General features: G+C 39.3%; 1 protein-coding gene across 13 annotated transcripts in view; it reads right to left on the reverse strand.

The window, feature by feature from the left end:
• Window positions 1-25338, reverse strand: part of DCUN1D4 (defective in cullin neddylation 1 domain containing 4) — a 119816-nt gene that overhangs the window by 19025 nt on the left and 75453 nt on the right. For 12 of the 13 annotated variants that reach the window (XR_008524542.2, XM_054554022.2, XM_054554020.2 and 9 more), the window contains 4 exons: window positions 23229-23343; window positions 19739-19830; window positions 11010-11080; window positions 5821-5912 (listed from right to left, as the gene is read on the reverse strand). Coding sequence is in view for 12 of the 13 variants with exons in the window: in XM_054554020.2 (XP_054409995.1) it covers window positions 5821-5912; window positions 11010-11080; window positions 19739-19830; window positions 23229-23343 (370 nt within the window). In the remaining variant the exon portion in view is untranslated. The other variant, XM_054554026.2, reaches the window with a different exon arrangement.

The following is a 25338-nucleotide window of genomic DNA, read 5'->3' on the forward strand; positions in this document are numbered from 1 at the left end:
CTAATTTCCTTCTGACATGTCCCCCACAAGTCTCTGAGCATTTCCTTGCTTTCTGGCACAAGAAGGAACAGCTTACCCTGTTCTTACCCTATTCCAGACTTGAAATCAGCCATTTCTCCAGGGAGCCTTGGTGATAATAACCTGTTTTTACCAGTGATAGTGTTTACTTTTCATAAGCAAGCAGACTTATTGGTTATTTTTACAAACTAATTTTCTGTTTGCAATATCTAGCCCTTAAAAATGAGAATCAAGAGTCACCATTTTCACCAGCAATATTAAAGATTTTCAACACTGAATATGTATTGTGTTTCTCTATAGATCTTTAACCTACTAAGTACAGATAATACATACACCAAGTATTATCAATATATTTTGTATACTGTATGAACTAAAATGGTTCATAATAGAGCACACTAATCTATTTTTAAAAACAAACCTGTGAAAGCTCCTTCGTTGTACCTAACTACAAATAAGTCCTTATGATCTCTTTGTTGATATGATAAACTATCTAAAAGCCTGCAATTAGACTAAATGTTTAATTTCTGTGAAACAGAACAATTTAGAAAGTCCTTTATTTCTTCCTAATGTGGAAAATAAAAAAGATTAAAATTAGGCTATTTTAGAGTCGGAAAAGACTTCTTCAAGAGAATGACACATAAGCTAAGAGTTGAGAGATAAGCAGGAACTAGATATTTTGGAGAGGTGGGAAAGGCTCTCTGTCTATTAGGAATGGCATATGCAAAGGCCCAGAAGCAGATGGGAGTATGGTAAGTCCAACAGACTTAAAAGACAGCCACTGTCGCAGGAGTGGATAGAGGAAGTGGGAAAGAGGTATAAGATGATGCTGAGAGGAACATGTGGTCGGTCTCATAAAAGGCTTTTGTAGTCCACAGTGAGGGTTTTTAAAATTACATCCTAGGAACAATGGAGGCCACCTGCCACTATGAGAAAGACCATGATCAGGGCTGCATCTTGACAAGCTCACTCTTGATCTCCATGGAGAAGGACTGGTGGGAAGGAAAAGAGATATTGAGAGCCAGTGCCAGAATCCCAATGAGGGGGTCACAGGGACTAGAAAGATACACAAGAAAGCAGTAAACAGGAGTAAGTCTGGGAGGCAGGGCTGAATTCACACTATAGGGTTAGATTTTCTACTGTAGGGTTAGATTTTTTTAATGGTGTGTATATAATAATATAATATTAATAATAATCGGGGAGGGTCAAAGAGGAGGGAAACTGGGTAACCCAAAAACATAAGGTCGAGGTCCCTGTTCTTCACCGGAAAGAGGGTCAAGGACCAAAGCCATAGATTTGACTGGTAGTTTAGTTTAGTCCTGTCTAAGAAGAAGAAGAGCGGTTGTTTGTTTTAACAGATTCAAGAGCAGGAAGCACTCATTTAGATAACTATCCCATTAGTTAAAAGAAAATAAAGTTAGCTGTAAACTCCAGGCAGAGCTATGAGAAGAAATGCGAAGTTCTGCAGCATGCCTGGGAGCAAGCCCAACATCCTGGCAAAAAGATGTCCCTATGTTTGAAAGATGCTCAGAGATCCTGTCTGAAATGCAGGAAATGAACAGTTCTTGTGCTTTAAACGTAAAATACACAAGTAATATTACTAACTCTGGTACCCATTAAAAACCTGGGGTTGGGAGCTAATGTTGCCAATACAGAGTTTAATCTACTTTAAAGGGTGTCTTCAACACACAAAGCCCCTGGACTGGCCCCCAGTAGTGAAACAGGCTGCTGAGTCACCCTGTCCAGAACCACAGGTTGCCATCTAGTGGCCACTCAACATACACATCTTCAGAGGACTCTAGAGCCTGGCTTGGGACATGTAAGCCACCAATGTGACCTCAGAAAGCAGTCACATCTTCAACTCAAGTCTTCCCACGTTTCTGTGTACCATGTATAAAAAAACGTGCAGAAGTCACAGTGACAGTGCCACGCTTCTAAGGAACACCATTTCCCAACACAAAAAATGCACACAATGTAAGATCATTTCTTTTTGAGTTTGCTGCTGTAACAGATTTGTAAGGACAGAAATCAATACAGTAATCATCGAAGGTTATAAAATCAGAGGTAGCTTTCCCCTATTACCCAGGAAAAGGCCTCTGCCCCTTCACTTAGTCATCCCAAAGGTATTTTTCCAGCCCATCATCAGTTTATTGCAGTTAGTTACAATTCTCACTTTTTTTTTTTTTTTAAAGTTTAAGCACCACAATTAGCTTAATTCATCAGACCAAAACAGGAGCTGTGTCTTCCCTGGCAGGGGAATGATCTCAGGAGTGCAAGGATAGATGTTCCCTACCAGCTGCCGGCCTAAGTCCAAACTCTCATACCACCCACGTCCTGTCCCAGGCTCACAGGCCCTAGGGAAGCCAAGCACACAACTCCTCTGAGAGCCCAGGCATAAGCCATAAGCCATACTTCACCACCCTAGTTTAAGAATGCTACCAGAGACACCCAGGAAATGACAGAAATGATTAAAAAGTCTGGTTTCACAGCCCATGGGCTTTCTGTTTCTACCACACTCCCATCATACAGTAACCTTTTTTTTTTTTTTTTTTTTTCAACAGCATTTTTACCAAATATAATGAATGGTCTGAATGTTTGTATCCCCCCGAAATTTGTAGGTTGAAATTCTCACCCGCAAAGATGATGGTATCAAAAAGTGGTGCCTTTGTGAGATTATTAGGTCCTGGGGGCAGAATCCTCATGAATGAGATTAATTAAGAGACCCAAGGGTGCTTGTTTGCCCCTTCCAACATGGGAGGACCCAGTTAGAAGGCACCATCTATGAATCAAAAAGCAGGCTGTCACCAGGCACCAAATCTATGGCATCTTGGTCTTGAACTTCTGGGCCTCCAGAGAAATAAAATTCTGTTGTCTATAAGCCAACCAGCCTAAAACATTCTGTGATAGCTGCCTAAATGGCCTAAGACATATATGAATACATAAAAATATTTTGTTCTATACTTGTTAATTCTAGTTTGAGATCAAAATATTTCATTAGATAGGTTTAATAAAATTAAAATGAGCAAAAATAGAAAAGAAATCCAAAATAGAAGACAAAATAGTTTAAAGATAGACTACTTTCTGCCTTTAGAGCATATAAATGATTTACTCTCTGGGTTTTCTTGTATACCAGGTGCACATACTTCACAAATACAATGCTTATTTAGTTACTTTACTGGCAAAAAGAGAAGTGACCTTATTACTTCTGGATCTTTTGTCTGAATATTGTTTATAAGCCCCTCCTCTTAATGGACTTTATCTTACTCATGGTTTTTGATTCCCTAGGGCCTGGAATACTACACTTGGCACATCACTGTCATTCAAACATTTGCTGAACAAATGACTAATCTAGAAAGGTTGGAAGGTGGGGGTGGGAGGGTAGGCAGAGGTTCTTAAAACTTGAAGTTGGACTATTTTTGAACTACAAAGAACCTTAACAGTTATTCTAAATAATTATCTCCACCTCATTGATGAGGACACCAACTTCAGAGTTTCATACCAGAAAAAGCAAGCAGTTCCTCCATGCCTTTACAGTGGATCAGGCTTGTCGCTAAACCCTGAATTGCAAGGATCAAGTGGCAATCACCCTGAGAACCCACCTGCCACCACCTGCATCATACAAAGTGGCAAGCAAGGTTCCCAACAAACAACCTGAAGGAGTACCCTGGACTCAGAACGCGGACGCAGACCTCTTCCAGGAAATTGCTTCTTACTTCCCAGGAGATATGGCCCTCAAAACACGGGCAAGGTCTGGTATCAGGTAATATTCGGGACATTCTTTTGTAAAGAACTTAGTACTATACAAACTGGGTATCACACCTTCTTAAAACAAATAAAAATGGACCTGAAAATGTTGATGGTGCCTCGTCTGAAGGCTTGAAATAAAATCCTGATATGCCCATGCATTCATCATCACAAGAACACTTTAAAAAGCAGCCATCAGCTGCTCTACTCAGCAATGATGGCCAGGCACGGTGGCTTATGCCTGTAATCCCAACCTTGGGAGGCTGAGGCGGGCAGATCACTTGAGGTCAGGAGTTCAAGCCTAGCCAACATGGCGAAACCCTGTCTCTACTAAAAATACAAAAATCAGCCGGGCGTGGTGGTGCCTGCTTGTAATCCCAGCTACTCGGGAAGCTGGGGCACAAGAATCACTTGAACCCGGGAGGCGGAGGTTGCTGTGAGCCGAGAGCACACCACTGCACTCCAGCCTGGGCGACAGAGGGACATTCCGTCTCAAAAAAAAGAAAAGAAAAAGGAAGCAATGAAGAAAAGTGAGAAAAATAATGAAAAAACAAGTGAATAGGATTAAAATCATAAGCAGATGTTCCCCCAAAAGGACAAACAAGTTTTAAAAGATTTCAGAGAATTTAACTCTAAAATTCTAGAACACACTCTGATAGGAAAGTATATTTGTAAAAGGGTGGTTTGGCTTTTACCCAAAACTCATTTGTCATCAGATAATATTGTTAGAAGGAAGAATGTGATTTAAGAATCAGAAGTCTTAAGTGTTCTTCCCATCTCTGCCACATTCACACATCACCGATCCCCTCTATGCCTCAGTTTCCTCATTTGTAACATGTTCAGGATAAAATCTGATCTGTCTTCTTCACAAAGTAGCTATGAGGCATTCAAATGGGAGAACAGTGAACAGTCTTCATAAACTACTAAAGCACAATGCGAAAGCATTCTCAACAATAACAAATGGACAGTGATATTAAAAGTGGACAAATTCCAAAATTATTTAAATAAAACCATTTCAACTCCAATTTTAATCCAGTAAAAATCAAGATCTATTATTCCTAAAGTGAAAAGAAAGTCATCCCAATTACTTTAGATTAAAATCACTATGTTAAGAATTAGCACTTCATCTTCAATGCTATTTGAAACATTTAGTCATCCACTTCAACTGCATCTTTCAAGGCCTAATACAGAATGACAATTTGTTTTCTTGAATGAAACTGAGCAAATACACAACACACAGGCGCATGCACACACGCACATATTGCATACATAAGGCAAATACATAAAACCACTGATTTTTCTTATCCTGCGTCAGGTTACACAAACCAAATCTTTATTAATTTTTTAAATCACTGGAGTAATGAAGTTTTAATTTTGCCCAAAGCTAAAATCAGAATATATAGAGATATCAAATATTTTAACTTACAAGTTATACATTACTCAACTTTTTCTAAGTATAAACCAGATGCCAGTAAGTCTTTGCCTTTTAAGCTCTAAAACTGCACCGTTCAACTCAATAGCCACTGGGCACATGTGACTACTGAGCACTTGAAATGTGGCTAATACAAATGGAGATGGACCATAAAATACACCCCAGATTTTGAAGACTAACCATGAGAAAAAAGAATATAAAAATATCTCATTGATTTCTTAAGAACATTGATTACATGTTGGAATGAAAATATGTTGGATTGTTTGGGGTTAATAAAATAGACTAAAGCTGATTTTACCTGTTTCTACTTTTACATGTGGCTATTAAAAAATCTTAAGTTACATAGGTGGCTTTCTCATATGAGAAAATGTTGGTCTATTTCTCCTGGAGAGAGCTGCTCTACAAGAATACCAACACACGCTCTCGCTCCACATACACATATAGACACTTTATAAATTTGTCCAGAATAGTCCTCAAAATGGGTCTTAGTCTTTACATCTTTGGCCACTGGGGAAGCTTGGCCAGACCACCTGACTTCCTTCCACTCACTCAATCACCTCCTGAAGGCCTAGGGAGGAGGCAACCACCTGGGAAGGACAGGGACCCCACTAGTGCAGCCTAGGACTTACTGGAGAGAAGTCATTCCTTTTAACCACTCCTGTAGAGTAAAATAACCCATGTTTTGTGCATCCAATTTCCAAGCTAGGACAAGCATAACTACCTGTTAAAAAAAATACACAATTAAAAAAATATATTAGACAAATTAAAAAAGAATAAACAGATCTGTCATTAATACATTAACGTTTTGCTAAATGCTTCTGTTCACAGTAGTTTAATCACTGAAATATGAGCGGAGTTAACTTCAAAAATGAGTTCTAGTTCGGCAAACATCTAAAAAAGTTGACAATATAGTCTGCTGACAAGAGTTTGGAGAAGCATGTATTCTCCTGATGCACGACAGTGGAGGTGTAAAGTGATTACCCTCTCCAGAGGGCAATATCAAATGTAAAACCAGTTATTGACAATTCCACCCACGGAAAGTTATCTTATAGGTCTACCTGTAAACAGACACAAAGAATAGTCAACAGTATTTACTGCAGTACAATTTGTAGCAGTTAAAGACTGAAAACAACCAAATGGCCATTAATAAGGGACTGGTTAAATACTTCTTTGCTGAATACATTCCATATAAAGGAATACTATGACACCACTAAGACGAATGAAGTAGAACTAGCTGGACAAACACGGAATAATCTCCAAGATGTATTAAGTGAAACAGCAAGGTGTAGAACAGTGCATTAAAACGTTAACAAAGTGGACAGGAGGAGACACGCAGTGAAGTTGTAGCACACATACTTTAACGTTTGTGAATTCACTATATACACTGGTAGGAAATTATTTTAAAGTATCCCCACATTCCACTTAAGACAGCACTATGCCTGGAATGGGCCCAGGGTCCGTGGCATGGTCCCATCACTTGTAAAGGAGGGGCAGGCCCCCAGGTGCCACCTGTGCTTTTGTGACTCTTCTGAAACTATGCAGGTTTCAGAAACAGTGACAACTCTGGTTTATGCCACTGCTTACTACTTTTTCACTTAGTTATTTTAGAGAAAAGATAGCACAGAGAACTGATGGTGAGTTTTAATAAATACCTAAAGGTGTAAAGACAAAATGCCATTTTAAAGGTGCACCCAGCTTTAAGCTATCTGGAATGCTACACAGGGACAGGGTGGAGGCCATGCGTGATTAGGACAAGAGGAGGAAGCCTTGCTTCTCATCTACCTCAAAGATCCCAGAAGAGACGAGAAGTAACTAAAAAAGAATGTCAGTCCTAAAAAGGTAAAGAAGAGGGACAGGGCCTTCTTAGGACCATTCTGCCAGCCACTCTGTAGAGCTGGTTATCTCTGGACAGTCATTCATATATAAGGAACACCCAAGTCCTAAATTGGGGATCAGGTATACACTGTTAATGGGCTCTCTCTCTGTGTTGAAACAGAAAAAGGCAATAGGTAGAGAGATACATGTTTCTCCAAGGACTAGGATATCCGACATTGGCAGTTAATTTGATCTCTTTACATAGAGCCTAAGGCTTCATTTCAGCTACTGAAAGAACCATTCAAAACCATTAAAACACCATCCCTGTGCCCAGCTGGGTCAGATGATGGCTATGGTGAAAGGAACTAGGATGACATAAAAACATGAAACATGAGGCAAGAAATCATTTTTAATGATTTCTGAGCCTCCGAGAGCCAACATGTCCATTAAAAACTCTAGAACAAGAGTAGTTAGGAGATTCAGAAGCTCTTCTTTTTAATCTGTCTGCCAATAAGCTAGTTTGTAGGCTAAAAAATCTCTAGCTTTGTCTAATTTACATCCAGGGGAGTAAGGAGAAGCTTTCTCTTGATGCTGACTTTATGGTTTTCCTCACTGGAAATTAAAATCAGTGAGAACCTATGAAATTTTTAGGATCTTTCATCAAATAAATTAGTACATATCAATTTTTTGAAAGTCATTAGGTTTTTTTTGGATTAAAAAATTTAGATTACTAGGTAAATTACTAGGACTGATTGATTAGTAATGACTGCTTTAAAAGGCAATGATTGTTAAATAGGTTAGAAAGTGGTAACTTAAAAGACCAAGGAGCTACTAAGAATTTCCCAAAAAGATGGGGTTACCGTTCTTCAAATTATTCACACATTAGTGGATTTTCTCCTCATCCCTCAGGTTTCTAGGAATTCTGACTCTTGTATATCAATTTACCTAGGACAACTAACCAACTCACATGTTCTAATGCAAACTAGGTATTCTCAAACCATCTCTATTCTACTCTCTGCCAAAAAGATTTAAAAATTCTACATAAACACTTGTTAAGTTAAAAAAAAATGGTGAGGGTGCAAGAACACACACACAAGTATGAATGAAACACGGCTAAACAGCCAAAACAGATACTCATAATGGGAACGTTCATAAAAAAGAGACTCATAAGTTAACGAACAAGAAAACAAAGTACTTAAATAAAGAATTTTGCTGTTATCTTGGTAAATGAACACAGACTTGAATTTTACAAGCCTGCTTAATTTCATAAGTTATAAATATCAGGCAAGGTGAGGGTTTTAAATACTTTAAACGTGCTTGCCCACCAACGCAGACAAGCCTTGAAAACACCCTATTTCAGCACTTGTTTTACAAATGTTAATGTCTCTGAAATGGGAATGCATCCACAATTGATATAGCACGTCAGAGTTTATTTAGCAACATTTTTTCTTTCTTAGTGATATAAAATAATACAACTTCTATTGGTGACAGCTTGGAATTGAAGTACATACAGTATAAATATTTGGATAATATTCTCTCTTTTTTTTTTTTTCTTTTTTGAGACAGAGTCTCACTCTGTTGCCCAGGATGAAGTACAGTGGTGCGATCTCGGCTCACTGCAACCTCCATCTCCTGGGCTCAAGCGATTCTTGTGCCTCAGCCTCCTGAGTAGCTGGGATTACTGGCGCACATCACTATGCCCAGCTAATTTTGGTATTTTATTAAAGATGGGGTTTCACCATGTTGTCCAGGCTGGTCTGAACTCCTGACCTCATGTGATCTACCCACCCACCTCGGCCTCTCAAAGTACTGGGATTACAGGCGTGAGCCACCACGTCCGGCCTAGGATAATATGGTCTTTTAGTCTTTAATATGATTCTAAATTTTAAGGCTATTTCTATTCCTACAGAAATGGAGTATTTTTTTTTTTTTTTTTTTGGAGACAGAGTCCTGCTCTGTCGCCCAGGCTGGAGTACAGTGGCATGATCTCGGCTCTGCTCACTGCAACCTCCATCTCCTGGGTTCAAGCGATTCTCCTGCCTCAACCTCCTAAGTAGCCACATCCGGCTAATTTTTGTATTTTTAGTAGAGACGGGATTTCGCCTTATTGGCCAGGCTGGTCTCAAACTCCTGACCTCAGGTGATCCGCCTGCCTCGGCCTCCCAAAGTGCTGGGATTACAGGCGTGAGCCACCATGCCAGGCCAGAAAGAAGAGTTCTAAAGGACTCATAACTGCCAAAAAAGAATGACAATAACTATCTTTTATTGAGTACTGGTATTTGGGGGTGAGGAAACTTGAAGAGCTATGCCTCCCTTTCTTCTTCAGTTAGAATCAACGTCAGTGCTCTGCCATCCTGGACAGGCTTTTCTGCCTCTGAGACTAAATGCTCAGCTAATCCCTCACATACCAGCAAGCCCTTTGTTTCCCAGTCTTCTCAGCCTCTAACTTCAAGCCCAGGCCCTGCTGCCACTTCTCTGTCATATACTTACTACGGTAACCCATGTGGAACCTCCGGAGCCCCTCTCAAGCCCAACTCACTCTCAGCCCTCTGACTACACTGTTTAGAAAACACTCTGCCAAGCTTGGCCCAGCTCTCATACAAAACTTCCTTCTTAAATTCAATGTAATGATCTTTTCTTGTGCCTATGGCCCAGTCTATGGCAAAATACTATTGACCCAGGTGTCCCCAAACCTTCATGCCAAGGTTGGGTAATTTATTGAAATACCTGAACTGGAATACATTAAAAAAAAACAACAAGATAAAAATCTATGTAATAAGTGAAAGACATTCCAAAGGCTCTTTAGAAAATTTAAAGCATTGCTGGGGGCCGAGATAGATGACAGAAGCACAGAAATGGTAAGGGTAAAATAAAAAGTTTAAAGAAAAAAATGTGAATTTTGCTAGTTTCTTTAAAAGCATGACATACATGCCTGGGCACCAGATGTCTTGGAAACAGCCTGAATAAAGGGAATGATCTCTTGAGATCTCTTCCAGATCATAAATTCATTTAGGATTTTGGACATATTTGTTAAACTGGAGCTAATGTAATATCAAACTGCATAATTCATGAGGCAGGGCATGTGTATAAGCATAGTTTTTCATTTTAGTATAAGAGAGGTGATGTGGGAACAGAAAAAATATTCAACAATAACATGCTAAGAATTAGGCAAAAATAATTAAGCCTATAAAAATCATTCTAATTAAAAATAAATACCTAGGGCTTTTACATTATAAAAAGCAATCATGGCCGGGTGCTGTGCCTCACGCCTGTAATCCCAGCACTTTGGGAGGCTGAGCCGGGCAGATCACAAGGTCAGGAGATAGAGACATCTGGCCAACATGGTGAAATTCCGTTTCTACTAAAATACAAAAAAACATTAGCCAAGCATGGTGGCGCACACCTGTAGTCCCAGTTACTCAGGAGGCTGAGGCAGGGGAAATCGCTTCAACCCGGGAGGCGGAGCTTGCAGTGAGCCGACATCATACCATTGCACTCCAGCCTGGCGACAGTGAGAGACTCCGTCTCAAAAAAAAAAAAGCAATCACTTTCTGAGCTAAATTCAATTGGAAGTAAACGATCTGTGAAAAATTCTTGATGATTACAATCTACTCAAAATCATGATGAATAATTATAAGTCCTAGATTGACTCTATATTAGGCTGAAACAACTACTGAGGGGCACAAAGGTACACAGTGTACAATGTGGCCTCCAGTTGATCCGTCATTGTAGGCACATGTGGCCACACCATTTTGTAAGCATCTGGCTTACTGTACCTTTTACATACAAGAAATTAAATGAGAGAAAAAATAACTGTAGTTACACCATATCACTTACAAGAATGGAAAATCTGCTTGTAAGTCAAACTAGAATTAGAGCTTATTTCTTAGATTGCTTCATAAAAACTAACATACCACTACTTTTAATTATTTATTTATTTGCTAAAGAACAAAGATTTGAAAAACAACCAACTGATTCACCCAACTCGTTAAGTTAGACTCACGTTTTCTGGTTCAACACCAATGTCTTCACAAAATTTCTCCATGCCTTCAGGGCCTACAACATCATCAGCTCCTGTGAAATACAGTCTTATGTGAATTAAATCTGACCATGCACACTATACTATTACCACTGTAGTAGTAGTACACTGTCAATAAGTAAGATTTAAAGGCCATTAACTCCTTTTGGAAAAAAAAATCAAGTCTAAGTTGAAAAGTATTCTGGAATTTCAGTATCTTTAAAGGACTCTACTTTGTACAATAATTTAAAACAACTTATCACCATGTCCTTCAATCGTTGGAATATGGTATATACCATTTGTCTAAAGTTAAGGCTGAATTCAATTCCTGCTCTTTAAAACAGCTTAATGTTCTACTCTTACTTGGGTAATAATTTCAATACATAAAATAATTTTTGGAAAGATAGCAAAGAACCACATAATTGTCTCTATAAAATTAAATAAGAAAAGACATAAATGTTTCTTTTACATAGAAAAAAATCAAGTTATCACTCTGTTCTTGATAAAGTCAGTAAGGCCCCCTTTTCCATTCTAGCATTAGCTCTGATTCTTCCTGAAGGAAGCGTCCACACATTCCATCTCTAATTTATCTCCCCTTCACTTTGTAACCATTGGAATTTGGTTTCTTCTTCTCCTAGCTCTCCACTGAAATTCTTTTTGCCAAGGTATCCAATAACCCCCTAAATGTCAAATCTAACAGACAAATTCAGTCTTTGTTTTATCTGACCATTGTGTGATATCTGAAATTCTGAAGCAGTTCTTTCTTCACAAAACTGTCTCTTCCCATGGCTTCTTGAAGCACCCTCTCTCATCTGGCTTTCCTCCTTCCTCTCCCTCTTTTGGCTTCTTTATGGGTTCTTCTGCTTCTCCCAGATGGTTAAATTTGATGTGCAAAGATTCATCCTTAAACCTCTTCTAGTGCCTGCTATATACATTATTCCTAGGAAATTTCAACCATACTCAAGATGTCGGGTCCTACCCAAATGTCTTTCTAGACCACACTTTCCCCTTACTTTTGAACTACTTGCCTCTTTATCACTAGCTGCTCCACCTCCTGTTTAACTGCCATAACTACACTCATCTTCTGCTTCAAACCTACTCCTCCATTTCACATTTTCAAACACTGCCTCACTAAAACGGAGCCCAACGTCTCTCGATATCAGGCCTGCTTATCCTCCTGTATGCTGTCCCAGCTGGTGGCACACCCAGAAAGAGAAACCTGGGAGTCATCCTGTATTCCTTTCTCTCACACCCAATCAATTATCAAGTGTACTACCAATTTTACCTTCTAATTATTTCTTAATTGCACCTCTCCTGCACCACGCTCTTTCAAGGCTTTATTCTTGACAACTACAGCAGTCTCCTCATGATCTCCTAATTCCAGAGTATTTTCCCCTCGACCCATCCTGCAAACAGCCACTGAAGGGATCCACTTCAAACGCAATCCCATGCTGGCTTAAAATCCTTCAATGGCTCACTAGAGCCTAAAGATAAAATCCGAAGTGTTTGGCTTATCACATAAGGTTCTCTATGATCTAGTGCCTTTCTTCCCTCTTCAGTTTTATATCTTTCCAACTGCAAAACAAGTTTCTCAGAAATAAATGAATCAATAAATATTGCTGGATGAATAAAAATTAAGGTCCAGAAACACCTACTTACCTGTGGCTTCACTCTGCACCACAACCGAACACACACCCAGCACGGTATTACTCTGTGTCTCTGCCTGTCTTCCTCTAGTTCCCTTCCTGTCCCCTCCTCTCCCTTCCCCCAACTCCCCTGGCTAACTTATTCAACCTTTAAGACTGAGAGCAAAGGGGTAGTCCTCACAATCTCCCCACCTGCAGAGGCTGGGTCAGGCAGTCCTGTGACCCCTCGCAATGCTAGGAATGGTTCTCACACATTTAGCACACTGCATTCAAAGTCCCAGCTCATCTGTCTTTCCCTCTAAACTCAAGAGCAAGAGTCCTTTTATTCTTCTTACAAGCTCAGCATACCATCTGGCATAGAGTAGCTGGTCCAATAAAACTGAATGAAGGAATAAATGAATGGCTGAATACCAGAATATAGGAAATGCTCTACAATCCTCCTATACCCTCTAGATCTAGCAAGTCACCAAGTCCAGCAGAATTCACCTTCTTAGTATGTATCCATTTCATTCCCATAACATTTGCTAGACACATCCTGGAGCTATGCACTGCAGTAGTTGGCTAGGGTGCAAATGGTCCCTGCCCTCCATGAAGGGAGACAAAGTACAGGAGTAACTTCAATACAAAGTAACAACAAGACTTTCCACTAACACAAAGTATAAGGTGGCTGTTCTTAACAAAAGAGGAACATTAAAGTCACCCAGAGCTCCTGCTGGAAAGTCTTATGTCATTTTTCTGCTTCAAATCCTTGGCTCCCCCTAAAGTTCAAACTCAGGCCCTTCCTCATAATCTGGCCAAAGCAAATACTTTTTTCTTGTTGCCATTATTTTCCTTTTAATCACAAATGTTCTACTTTGTTACACAATATTTTGCTTCATATATTCAAATCTGTTACTTTTTTCTGGGATTTTGTCCCCTTCTATCCCCTTTTTATATAAATGTATAAACATAAATTTAAAAATATAAATTTATATATAAATATATATATTTATATATTCCTAGTTTTATCTTGATTATCAGAAGAAAACCAAATAATATTTTAGTTTTGTACATTAATACATAAACATGATACAAAGTTTCATTTGAAAATAAAAAATAAAGATGTTCCAAAAGTGAAGTTGTCCCCTGTAACTCCTCCCTACTCTGCAGACACAACTATTTATTAAAGAGCTTCTTTAACAACACTTCCCAAAATAAGCCATCTATAGAATTGTATATGCATGGAATATATACATATTTATTTAGTGTTTCTAAGTTTGCCCAGGCAATTCTCTTTGGCCTTCCAAGTGTAAAATAATTAAATCATTTCATCTGCAATGATCATTTGTCTCCTCCTTTCCAATATTTACACTCCTTGTTTCTTTCTCTTGTCTAACAGCAGTGGCTAGTAGCTTCCAAAACAATGGCAAATAAGAGTAGTGAGAGTGGACATTCTTATCTCATTCTTAACTCAAATACGACATTTAGCATTTTATCATACAATATATTGCCTGCTTTCTTTGGTTTGAGAGTGCATATATCCACATGTGCACATTCATGTGTATATCAGACACACATCAATTCATTCACATGATAAAATATTCAAATAGAGAAGATACAGAGTAAAATAAACAGTAAAAAAAGAAAGTTGCCTTCTCCCTTTCTTTACCAGATAGACATGTATCGTCCTGGACCTTTTTGCTATATATGGGCAAATATATACTAAAATGCAGTTTTCAAATTTGTTCATCTATGCACATGGGTTTGTGAGGTACTTGTAATTCTACACCTTGTCTTTTTCACTGACTGTGTCTGGTAATCTTCCTGTGATGGTACCCATACATCTACTTCATTCTTCTTAGCTAATATTAATACATTTTATGTTATCCCATTGTAAGTGTACATACGTGTGTTTATTTATATGAATCAAAGTTCTTTTCATCATTCTACTAAAGTATTTAGGCTGTGAGATTAAAGAATAATTATTCTGATAAGGAAATATTCATCTATTCCTATTTTGTTAAGAGGGGTTTTTTTTTTTAGCAACAGATACTTTTTGGTATCTACTGATATGGCTTATTGAGAAGTAGTTGCATAGAGCCGGGGGGAAAGTTACTTTGTAATTCTTTTAAAATTCCTCTCTCTTTGGTTTCTATTCTTCCTGAGTTAAACAAGCTCTTTCTGTGCAACTTATTCTTTCATTTATTTATTTATTTTTTGAAATTGAGTCTGGCACTGTCGCCCAGGCTGGAGTGCAGTGGTGCAATCTTGGCTCACTGCAAGCTCCACCTGCCGGATTCACGCCATTCTTCTGCCTCAGCCTCCCGAGTAGCTGGGATTACAGGTGCCCACCACCACGCCCGACTAATTTTTTGTATTTTTTAGTAGAGACAGGGTTTTACCTGTTAGCCAGGATGGTCTCGATCTCCTGACCTCGTGATCAGCCCGCCTCGGCCTCCCAAAGTGCTGAGATTACAGGTATGAGCCACTGCGCCCAGCCTGTGCAACTTATTCTTGAGCCTAGCAAGCCGCCTGCATTTGCCATGCCTCTGCACATGGCTCGGGTGTTCCCCGGCTTCCTCTCCCCGTCGTGCATCCTCCAACCTGGCTACTGCCTTCTCTTTCTCTCAATGCTCACTATAAAGATAATGTTTCTCTACTTATTTGCCTGTTTGCCACATGGGAAAATGAACTCTGAGCACAGTGCTTCTGCTGACTGCACCCCAGACCTCAACAAAGGTCTAGCAGTGGTTATGTAAGTTATTAATGCTTTTTCTTTTTTCCCAATTTTATACAGTGTTGCTGTACTACTTATAAATACATGTGTCTGTGTGTTTTAGAAGAGCAAGATTTTAGAGTATAATTTGCAATGGCATGACCGTCAAAGTAATATCTTATCCAAAATAGGTTAAAATATAGTTTGCCAATCAACATTATTGAAATGCTACCAATAACCCTGCCATCTAACACTTTTTTTAAGAGATGGGGTCTCACTATATTGCCCAGGCTGGTCACAAACTCCTTAGCTCAAACGATCCTCCTACCTCAGCCTCCAGTGTTGGAATTACAGGCGTGACCAACTGCACCCAGCCCTAACACTTTTCTTCTCATCTTTCCCATGCACACATTTAAATCTAGTTGTAATCGCATGATTTGTTGGGATTCTAGTTGTATTTTACACTAAATTTACCTGTAGAATTAAGGTAATTACCTCTGTCAAGCAAGCTAACAAATACACCACTGGCTAACACAAAGTGGGTTAGAAGTGAAGTTTGAGAGAGAAAGGTTTTTTTTTTAACTTGTATCTAAAATAATAAGCTATAAAATGCCCTACGTGACAAGATACTGGAGGTACATCTGGTAAGGCTGATATATTGACAATAATCCAGAAAGAAGTGGTCCTTCCACTTGCCCTGCCATCTTAAGCAGAGGCCCCTAACTAAAGATATTTGACCTTTTCATGTTGGCCCCATAATTATAGCATACCACATCACAGAGGCAAATGGGGCACACATGGTCTCTTAGGTAGTTTTTAACATCTCTTCCTTCGCTATCAGACCAGTTTATTATTTGTTGCAACTGTCCATGACTGACTTTATTTTTGGTAAACCAAACAATTCTGCTATAGAACTTAATCCAAAATAGACTAAGGGCCTACAGTCAGGACTTGTAGAACTATTATGACCTATGTATGTGAGCTTTGGTATAACTGCAAAACCAATGTTGGCACCTGTGTATTTGGTTTAATTCCTTATTCTTAGATATATTTCAAAAAGTTATTAGATAAATTATGTAAACTGGTCATCTTCATTATTTTTTTTTTGAGACGGAGTCTCACTCTGTTACCCAGGCTGGAGTGCAGTGGCGCAATCTTGGCTCACTGCAACCTCTGCCTCCCGGGTTCAAGTGATTTTCCTGCCTCAGCTTCCCGAGTAGCTGGCACCTCAGGTGCATGCCACCATGCCTGGCTAATTTTTTGTATTTTTAGTAGAGATGGGATTTCGCCGTGTTAGCCAGGATAGTCTCGATCTCCTGATCTCATGATCCACCCGCCTTGACCTCCCAGTGTTAGGATTACAGGCGTGAGCCACCACGCCCAGTCTGGTTGTCTTCATTCTAATGAAACAAAATGGGATTCCAGGTTCAGATCAAGGTCTAAATAAACACTTCCCCTGAATCTCCCAGCCGATCCTTTCTAAAGTCACAGAGAGCTAAAGTACCAAAGTGCAAAAGGGAGTAAACCTACAACCAGAGAACAGGAGGAAAAGCCCCCAGCAAAGAAGGGTTTATTCATTACATTTCTGGAGATCAGAAATTGAGCTGGTGGAGATTTTAGAAAGTGAGAAGCTGCATCCTAGAATGTGCAGAGGATGATTGGGGTTAACTGGCCAGACAGAAACTTGGAGGAGCTGGGCTCAGGCCTCAGGAGCCACGGAAAGCAGAGGGCAAGGCACAAAGTGGAACTGAGAATTCTGGAAAGAGCTGAAGGTCCATCCATGTGAAATAATCACACACCAGGCCCCCGCTGCCCCTCCACTCCACTCTACTCCAGATTAAAAGGCAAGGAGTCAGCATTTATCCTCAGCCCAAACCAGCCTGCTTTCTTCTACGGAAAATGAACATGGCTCAATTTCATTTACAAGCCCTCTTCGAGCTGGTATCTAGGGGGCCTGTGGCATCACAGCCTGCTCCCACAGACTCATCCTACAGCACAACCTGTTAGTCACACTGGTTCTTCTCACAATTCATTTTTCTTGACTAATACTGACCTACAGTTTCAGTTCATGTGGTTGAGATACACAAAATGAAAACACATGCCAATGGGGCTTTCAGTTATTCCCAATGCCAGTTATTTTCCCTATGGACAAGCTATAACAAAAGGCGGAAAAAGAAGGGGGTGACTAAAAATAGGAATAGTCACCTCCACACAAATTTCTTGAAGGGATGAGTTAAAACGAACGACTTAGCAGGGATTTCAAGGAACTTAAATAATGTAGCTTAATCTTTATGTCCAAAATGTCACCTTTCTAAAGTCAGAGAAAGGCAAACAAGAAGAAAAGGCATACCTTGCTATTTTCTTGGCTTATATTATGAAAAAAATCCATATTTGCTTATAAAGGAAGGTACACCAAAAAATCAGAATAGCTATGCTATGGTGATGGGATTAAGTGTACTTTTTTTTTTAAATTTCCTTCTTATAAAACATTTTCATAACAATAAATATGAATCAATATAGGAAAGCAAGAGATCTTCATAATCAACGTGATAATATGAGAATGCTCTTCATTCATTCAGAACCTATTTACAGAATATCTGGTAAAGTGTCAATTACTTTTGTTTTCTGGAGACGGAGTCTTGCTCTGTCACCCAGGCTGGAGTGCAGTGGCACAATCTCGGCTCACTGCAACCTCCGCCTCCCAGGTTCAAGTGATTCTCCTGCCTCAGCCTCCTGAGTAGCAGGGATTACAGGTGCATGTCACCATGCCCGGCTAGTTTTCTGTATTTTAGTAGAGACGGGGTTTCACTGTGTTGCCCAGGCTGGTCTCCAACTCCTGAACTCAGGCAATCCTCCTGCCTTGGCCTCCCAAAGTGCTGGGATTTCAGACGTGAGCCACCACGCCCAGCCGTCAATCACTTTTACTAGAAATTCTAAAGGTTTCCAAGAGATTTGGGTTCAATGAATCAAACAAATTCATGTTTAATTTGTCTGTAAACATGAAAACAGACAAATGCTAACAGCAACCATGTGTTTGCACTAGTGTCCATGCCCCACAAACAAAATCCAGATCAAACTCCTTAAAGGAACGACAAAGAATCCATTAGAAAGATGTTGGGGTAGCTCACAAAAGTCCAAAGAAGAACTACAGGAATCAGAACTATAACCTCTCAAGTCCTCCACCAGAAGAGAAAGACATGATCCTCCCAGCTTCAATGTGAAAACCCCTGTGAAGATTTGTCTGACTGGCCTGGCCTGGGTTATGTGCCAGCCACCTAGACCAATCTCTGTGGCCAACAGGTGCAAGGCTCTTATCACAAAAAGGGTTGCATGGGAATAGGAGAAAAATAGCCAGATCAGGCTACAGGGGGAATTCCTCATTTTGATACCAATAAAAGGGAACCAAAACAAGTTATAACAAGTTATAAACACTATCCTGTGGAAGTACAGAAAAGGCTACTAAGGTAATTAAGGGTTTAAAAGATGTAAGAGCATGTCAGATGGAAAAGCGGAGAAAATCATTTCAGGCAAAAGCACAGGGAGTTCACTGTCTTTTATCCTGCAGATAGCAGGGATTTTTTGGCCAGGAGATAGGGTTGGGATTGGAGGGGAGTGGCTGGGGTTGTTAAGGAATGTATGTATGATCTGCTCAGCTTAGTTTTAAAAAAATAAGACAACAGTGGCACATGGCAGGTTGTCCGGAGAAGAGATGACAGGAAAATCGGTTTGAAGGTTGCTGGAATAGCCAGTTGATAAGTTATAAAAGAGCCTGAAATAAGGTGAGAAAGAAGAAAGGTAAAAGAGCCTTCAGCTTGAGCTTGTTTGAAAATTTTTTCTTTTTCTTTTTTACACCATACAAAGCCACAATAACAAATAAGCCCCAGGTTGCAACATTATATTACCCAACCAATTATAGTAAGTTGCAAAAAGAATGACTAAATTTAAGACATTTTAAGTGACAAAACAAACATTTTCTGCCAAATGATCTTTCCAAATAGAAACACTTAATATAAAGAAATTTCACTGCACTAAGGGTTCAAAGCAGCAAAGCTTATTTTAACACAGGTGCTTTGACCAAATAATCACCCATTATCAGCATTCCAAATAGGTTTCCTAGCAATCCAAAGTATTTCTCCCAAGTCATTTCATCTTTTCAGTTCCTTTCTAGTGTTCTGAATTATTTGGCTTAGCTGCTGGCTATAAAATAGGCCATTTGGTGATTTGTTACAGCTATGTCCCTCTCTCCCTCTAACAGGGACACACACACACACACCCAAATTTGAAATGTACACATTTTTAAATTCTTTAATCATCTCTAAGGTAATCCTTATTGTCATAACGATCAGTCTTAGATGATACAAATGATTACCTACCTGCATATTCATAGAACCATTCCAAGCACCTTTTACTTGAAAAGGCTTCTTCTTCAGTCTTTATTCTAGTTGAATCATATTTTCTATACATGCTGGAAATTGAAAGAGCAGTTTTAAGTTATTTAAAGATACTGAGTTCTTTAAAGTAGCAGATAATTTATATTCTTTTACCCAAACCAGACATCTATTCAATCAGTATTTTAAGTATATTTTAAACATTTTATTTCCTGCATTTGCAGGCTTCAGCTTTTAACTACAGTGATTAAACATAGTCACTCCTAATATAGAAGTGGTAAGCACTTAATACAAGTTTTTCTCTGATTAACAAATAATCAGTAAGAACCGAACAGAACAGGTATTTGATATACTCCCTTCTACCTCACCAGCCAGAACTAACTACAAAATAATGGTGAGATATGGCAAGAAATGTCTTGCCTACATTAATGTAGCCTACAACTCATGTGTGACTTCTGTGTCTTACAAGTTAGGCTGGGCACAGAACACAGTCTAAGGAAGAATCTCTCAATATTAGACAACTCAACAGAACACTAAGCAAATAAAAAGAAACACCAAATCGTGTCCAAGCTTCCGGGAAAAAAATAAACTTTGATGTAAGGCTGACAAAGACAATGTCCCTTGGGTAGTTTCTTGATTAGTATAACCTTAGAAACCTCAGGAGACAGAAGTATAGAGAATCCAGCTTCTGCCTTTTTCTTCTAATTCTAGCCTTGTGGACAGCCCAGCATAAACTGGAGAACTGAATCAGGAAGCACAGCAGCCTCCTGTTGCAACTGTGACCTTCCACAAAAATGACATACTTCATAATAACCAGGGGCTGAGGAAGGTGATACTCCCTACATGGAGAGGGAAGAGGAGGCAATAGCTTTAAAATGATGATCTGGATATAAAAATTATAAGTATATACATTTTTGTATCCCTTACTTATATATAAATTACCTAGTGGTGTATATAAGCATTTATAAATACAGTTTTTATTTTCATAGTATGTAAGAATATGAAAATAATATTCGGTAATTCCCCAGTATATGCAGGGGACTGGTTCCAGGACCCCCACCTATACCCAAATCTACACATACTCAAGTCCCCCAGTCAGCCATGGAAGACCCGTGTATACCAGAAGTCAGTGCTCCATACAGGTGGGGTTTCACATCCCTCAATAGTATATTTTCTATCTCTGTTCGGCTGAAAAAAATCCACAGAAGCAGACTTGTGCAGTTTAAACTTGTATTGTTCAACAGTCAACTGTATAATCCTTTTTTTTTTTTTTTTTGTATTATACTTTAAGTTTTAGGGTACATGTGCACAACGTGCAGGTTTCTTACATAAGTATATGTGTGCCATGTTGGTGTGCTGCACTCATTAACTCGTCATTTAACATTAGGTATATCTCCTAATGCTATCCCTCCCCCCTCCCCCCACCCCACAACAGGCCCCAGTGTGTGATGTTCCCCTTCCTGTGTCCATGTGTTCTCATTGTTCAATTCCCACCTATGAGTGAGAACATGCGGTGTTTGGTTTTTTGTCCTTGCGATAGTTTGCTGAGAATGATGGTTTCCAGCTTCATCCATGTCCCTACAAAGGACATGAACTCATCATTTTTTATGGCTGCATAGTATTCCATGGTGTATATGTGCCACATTTTCTTGATACAGTCTATCATTGGTGGACATTTGGTATAATTCTTTTTTATTGAACATTGATTCATGACCTAGACGCTCACCCGATTATCAGTATATACCTCTGATCAGTTTCTGGGTTTTAACACCAAAAAAAGAACATGGTTATAATAAGGTGTTAGGTTACCGAAACTGCAAACCAGCAGTTTTGTATTTCTTCTACAAAAGGTAGCCATACCACCTAGAAACAAAAGTGGATACCAGCCAAGTGTTCAAATAGATATGTTCTAATTCTGGGCCCAGGCATCCCTATCTCAGCTCGAAGCCTGTAAATGGTCAATAACTTGGAGACACTATATGAATTATTCAAAAATACATAAAAAAGAACCAAGAGCATACAATGGAATACCATTCAGCAAATAAAAAGAATTATACTGATATATGCTATTTCATGCAAGAATCTCAAAAACATCATGCTTAGTGAAAGAAGCGAGACACAAAGACCATATCCATAAAAGGGAAATCTGTCGAGACAAAGTAGATTAGTGGTTGTCTGGGGCTGGCAGTGACTGAATGGGCATTAGGGATCTTATTGGGATAATGGAAATGTTCTATAACTGGTTTGCAGTGATGGTGTGCACAACTCAGTTAACTTAATAAAAACCACTAAACTGTACACTTAAAATGGATGAACTTTATGGTATGTAAATAAAGTTGTTTAAAAAAGAAAGGCCAAGAATGAAACTCAGAAACTGCAACTACACTGCCAGTTTCAAATCTGGCTTTATCATACTATATTTTGTTAGTCTGTGGTGAGAAAATACTAAGTGCTATAAAGTCACAAAATGTTATATGATTGTTAGAATTTAACAATTCTGAAAATAACATCCACACCACCAAAAAAGTATCAAAGTAGCCTGCCTTCGTAAAGTTGAAAAATCACTGGCCTAAAGATTGCTGGTGATTATTTACTAAATCACTACTATCTTCTTTCAGATAATATTTTCTATTCATTTGAGATATAAACAATGAGATTATTTTTACATTTTCAGAGTCTTTCTTATTCCTCTGAGTTATAGTATACAAAGAATCACAGCAAGAAAGAAACAGAAAAATCTCACTTAAATTCCCTGGATTAATAGATGTGGAAATTCTGGCCCATTAGTGATGTGACCCACAAAGCCAGAATGGGGAAAGATGGAGAAAGGTAGAAAAGACTAGACAATGGTGTTCGTTCACTGTTTCTAAAACAAGGAAGAAAAAACTACTTACTAAACTCAGGGTGAAACAATAAAGACGTTTGAAATAAACAAATCTAACAGGACCTTGGAGTTACCAAAATTAACAAGTCCACTTATCTGAAAGAGAAGCGATTTAAAGAGTCTTGTTTTTCACAGTTCTATCGAATTCTCACCCATGTGGGAATAAACCTCAGCTTGGCTGATATTCTGGGCAGGCACAGACCATTAAGTACAGGCAGATCTCTCCAGCTCTGTGGTTGAAGTGAATGAGTGAGATCCGCTTAAAGAACAAGAGACCAATTCTGTGGTCCTCAGCAGGCACAGACAGCAAGGCTTTAAAAGGAAAGAAATCAACTCTGCACCAGTTTTGGGCGATCATTGGATTAAGATAAAACTTTAACTTCTAAGAATTCAAATTACCTAATTTGTTTCTATGTTTTTAAACTAAAACACAAAATAAACATGATTAAATAATTACATTTTGAAAAATCGACTGTCAAAGCCCATTCCACTTGGCATTTGCACACTTAGAAGACCCACACTAAATTAGGTAGAAATGTGCATCTTCGACGTATGTATCACTGATTCTTATCTACTGTCTCTACATCATACCTATCATGTCTACTTTTCTTGGCAGATAAATCATCTCCAGAGGCAGGTCTTCTCTTTTTCCTTGGTGGCATCACTTTATTAAAGCAGTCTGAAGAACTGCAAGACCGCAGACTTCCTACAAAACAAATTCAAAGAGCACAAAATTAAGGTATGCTTCATCCTAACTCTGTACTTCCAAAGAACAGTACTGCTAACTTAAACACTTCCACAGCTTGTATTGTAAAGAATTTAGATGTTAAAGAAAAGATGGGCTTTTAGTTCCTTTTTGAAAAAATGTTATGGTCAAGAAATAAACCTAGCGACGACACAAATAAGTTAATACTTCCACCAACCCAAATCACACCAGAAATAGAAGTTATTATAATTTCAATTTACTCTCCAAAAATACTAATCTAAGTCATCTAACCTTTCTGTTTCTCTTATATGTCAATGTTCTCTCAAAACACACTGCAGTGCTATCTCATGTACACATTTCATGAAACAAGTAACCCTGACTCTAAAAGTAGGCACATCAGTCCCAGTAGTCTTAAGCTTCAAGAGATATCTGATTAAAAAAAAACAGGATTTGGGGTTTTTTAAGCAGAAGTCTGACATGACCTTGAGCAAAATGGACACAACAATTTTGTTTGTTTCTGCCACTTGAAGATTTTGCCACGTTCAGTCAGGGTTTTCAGTTAGGAAGCATAACTTTCATTTGGTAATTGTCTGATACTAAAATGTAATAACAGATAATAATAGCCACTGAACACTTACTGAGGTCTTACTTTGAACCAGGCCCTGTTCTTAACACTTGCATGTACTAACTCATTTAGGTTCACAGTTTCCATGAGGAAAGAACTATTATTGCCTTATGCAGATAAGAAAACGGAGGCGGAGGGGGGTTAGGCAAACAGCAAAGCCAGGATTCGAATCCGGGCAGTCTTGCTTCAGGCCGTCTGAAGTTATAAATTACAAGACAACTATAAGATGATTAAAATACCCCACCTTGGTACAAGTGCCCTCAAATATATTATGTCATTTGGTTCCTACAATAATCATGAATGACAGGCAGGGCAAAGATAATTATTTCTACTTAATCGACAGGGAAAACTAAGGCTTAGGCATTTGAGTGACCTCCTGAGGTCTCAGGAGTGAGAAGTGGTGAATTTTGAACCTCATGCCTTTCCTCCTTGCACAAGCCCTTGGTTGAAGGCCCAGGGCTCTCAGGGAGTGATGAGGACAGGAGAGCGTGAAGGGTGCTGGGACTGAATGATCTGCAGTCAATGAGTGAGTTCCAGTTCTTCACCTATGTGGTTCTATCAGTCACTAACCTACTTAGGGTCTCATTCGCCATTTGAAGAATGAGAATTGTTATATAGCTACCTCTCAGGAGTTTTATGAAGGAAAAAAAAATCCATTCACTAAGTGCTTAGGCGCCAAGTGCTGTGTTCGGGTGTTGCTGAAATAAAGAAATGGGTTCCGAGCAGCACCACGGAAGGAGGCATGCGCACTGAGCTCATGGTGGCCTTCAGCATTCACTGAACTCTCAGGACACGATTCACCAGCATGTACCATATTTTAACAAACAGGGAAACCAAATCGGAGAGAGATTAAGTGACAGCTGGAAAGCAGCAGGTAAAGCCAAGTCAGTATGAACCCAAGCAGCCCAGCGGCAAAGCCCAAGCTCTCAGCTACCATTTGCTGCCACCTCTATGAGGCCATAAAAGCAGAAACATAAGCAGACAACTAAGGACAGAGCCCTGGGAAAAGAAGGTAAAACCCAGGCAGGGAGGAAATCCAGGAGAGTGTCATGTCCTGGAAGCCAAAGGAGGAGAGCATGCTTTGAGAAGGGAGTGCTCAATTGCAGCATGGAGGTCAACTCAGGTAAGGAGTGAAGGCACACATGAGATTTAGCAATCAAGTACAGTGTCCATGGATTGGTGGGAGTGCAGGCCAGATTGCAGCGGGCTGTGGAGAGATGAGAGACGTGAGGTGAGGAAGTGGACACAGTGAATGTGAACAGCTCTTTCCAGATACCTGCCCTGAAGGCAGAGACAGCTGTCAATAGCCAACAGTCACAACCCTGCTAAGAGCAATGATCAGAGCTGAAACCTAAATCCCATTTCATATC

The sequence above is a fragment of the Pongo abelii genome, chromosome 3 (assembly GCF_028885655.2).
Source record: "Pongo abelii isolate AG06213 chromosome 3, NHGRI_mPonAbe1-v2.0_pri, whole genome shotgun sequence".
In the NCBI taxonomy this organism is placed as follows: domain Eukaryota; kingdom Metazoa; phylum Chordata; class Mammalia; order Primates; family Hominidae; genus Pongo; species Pongo abelii.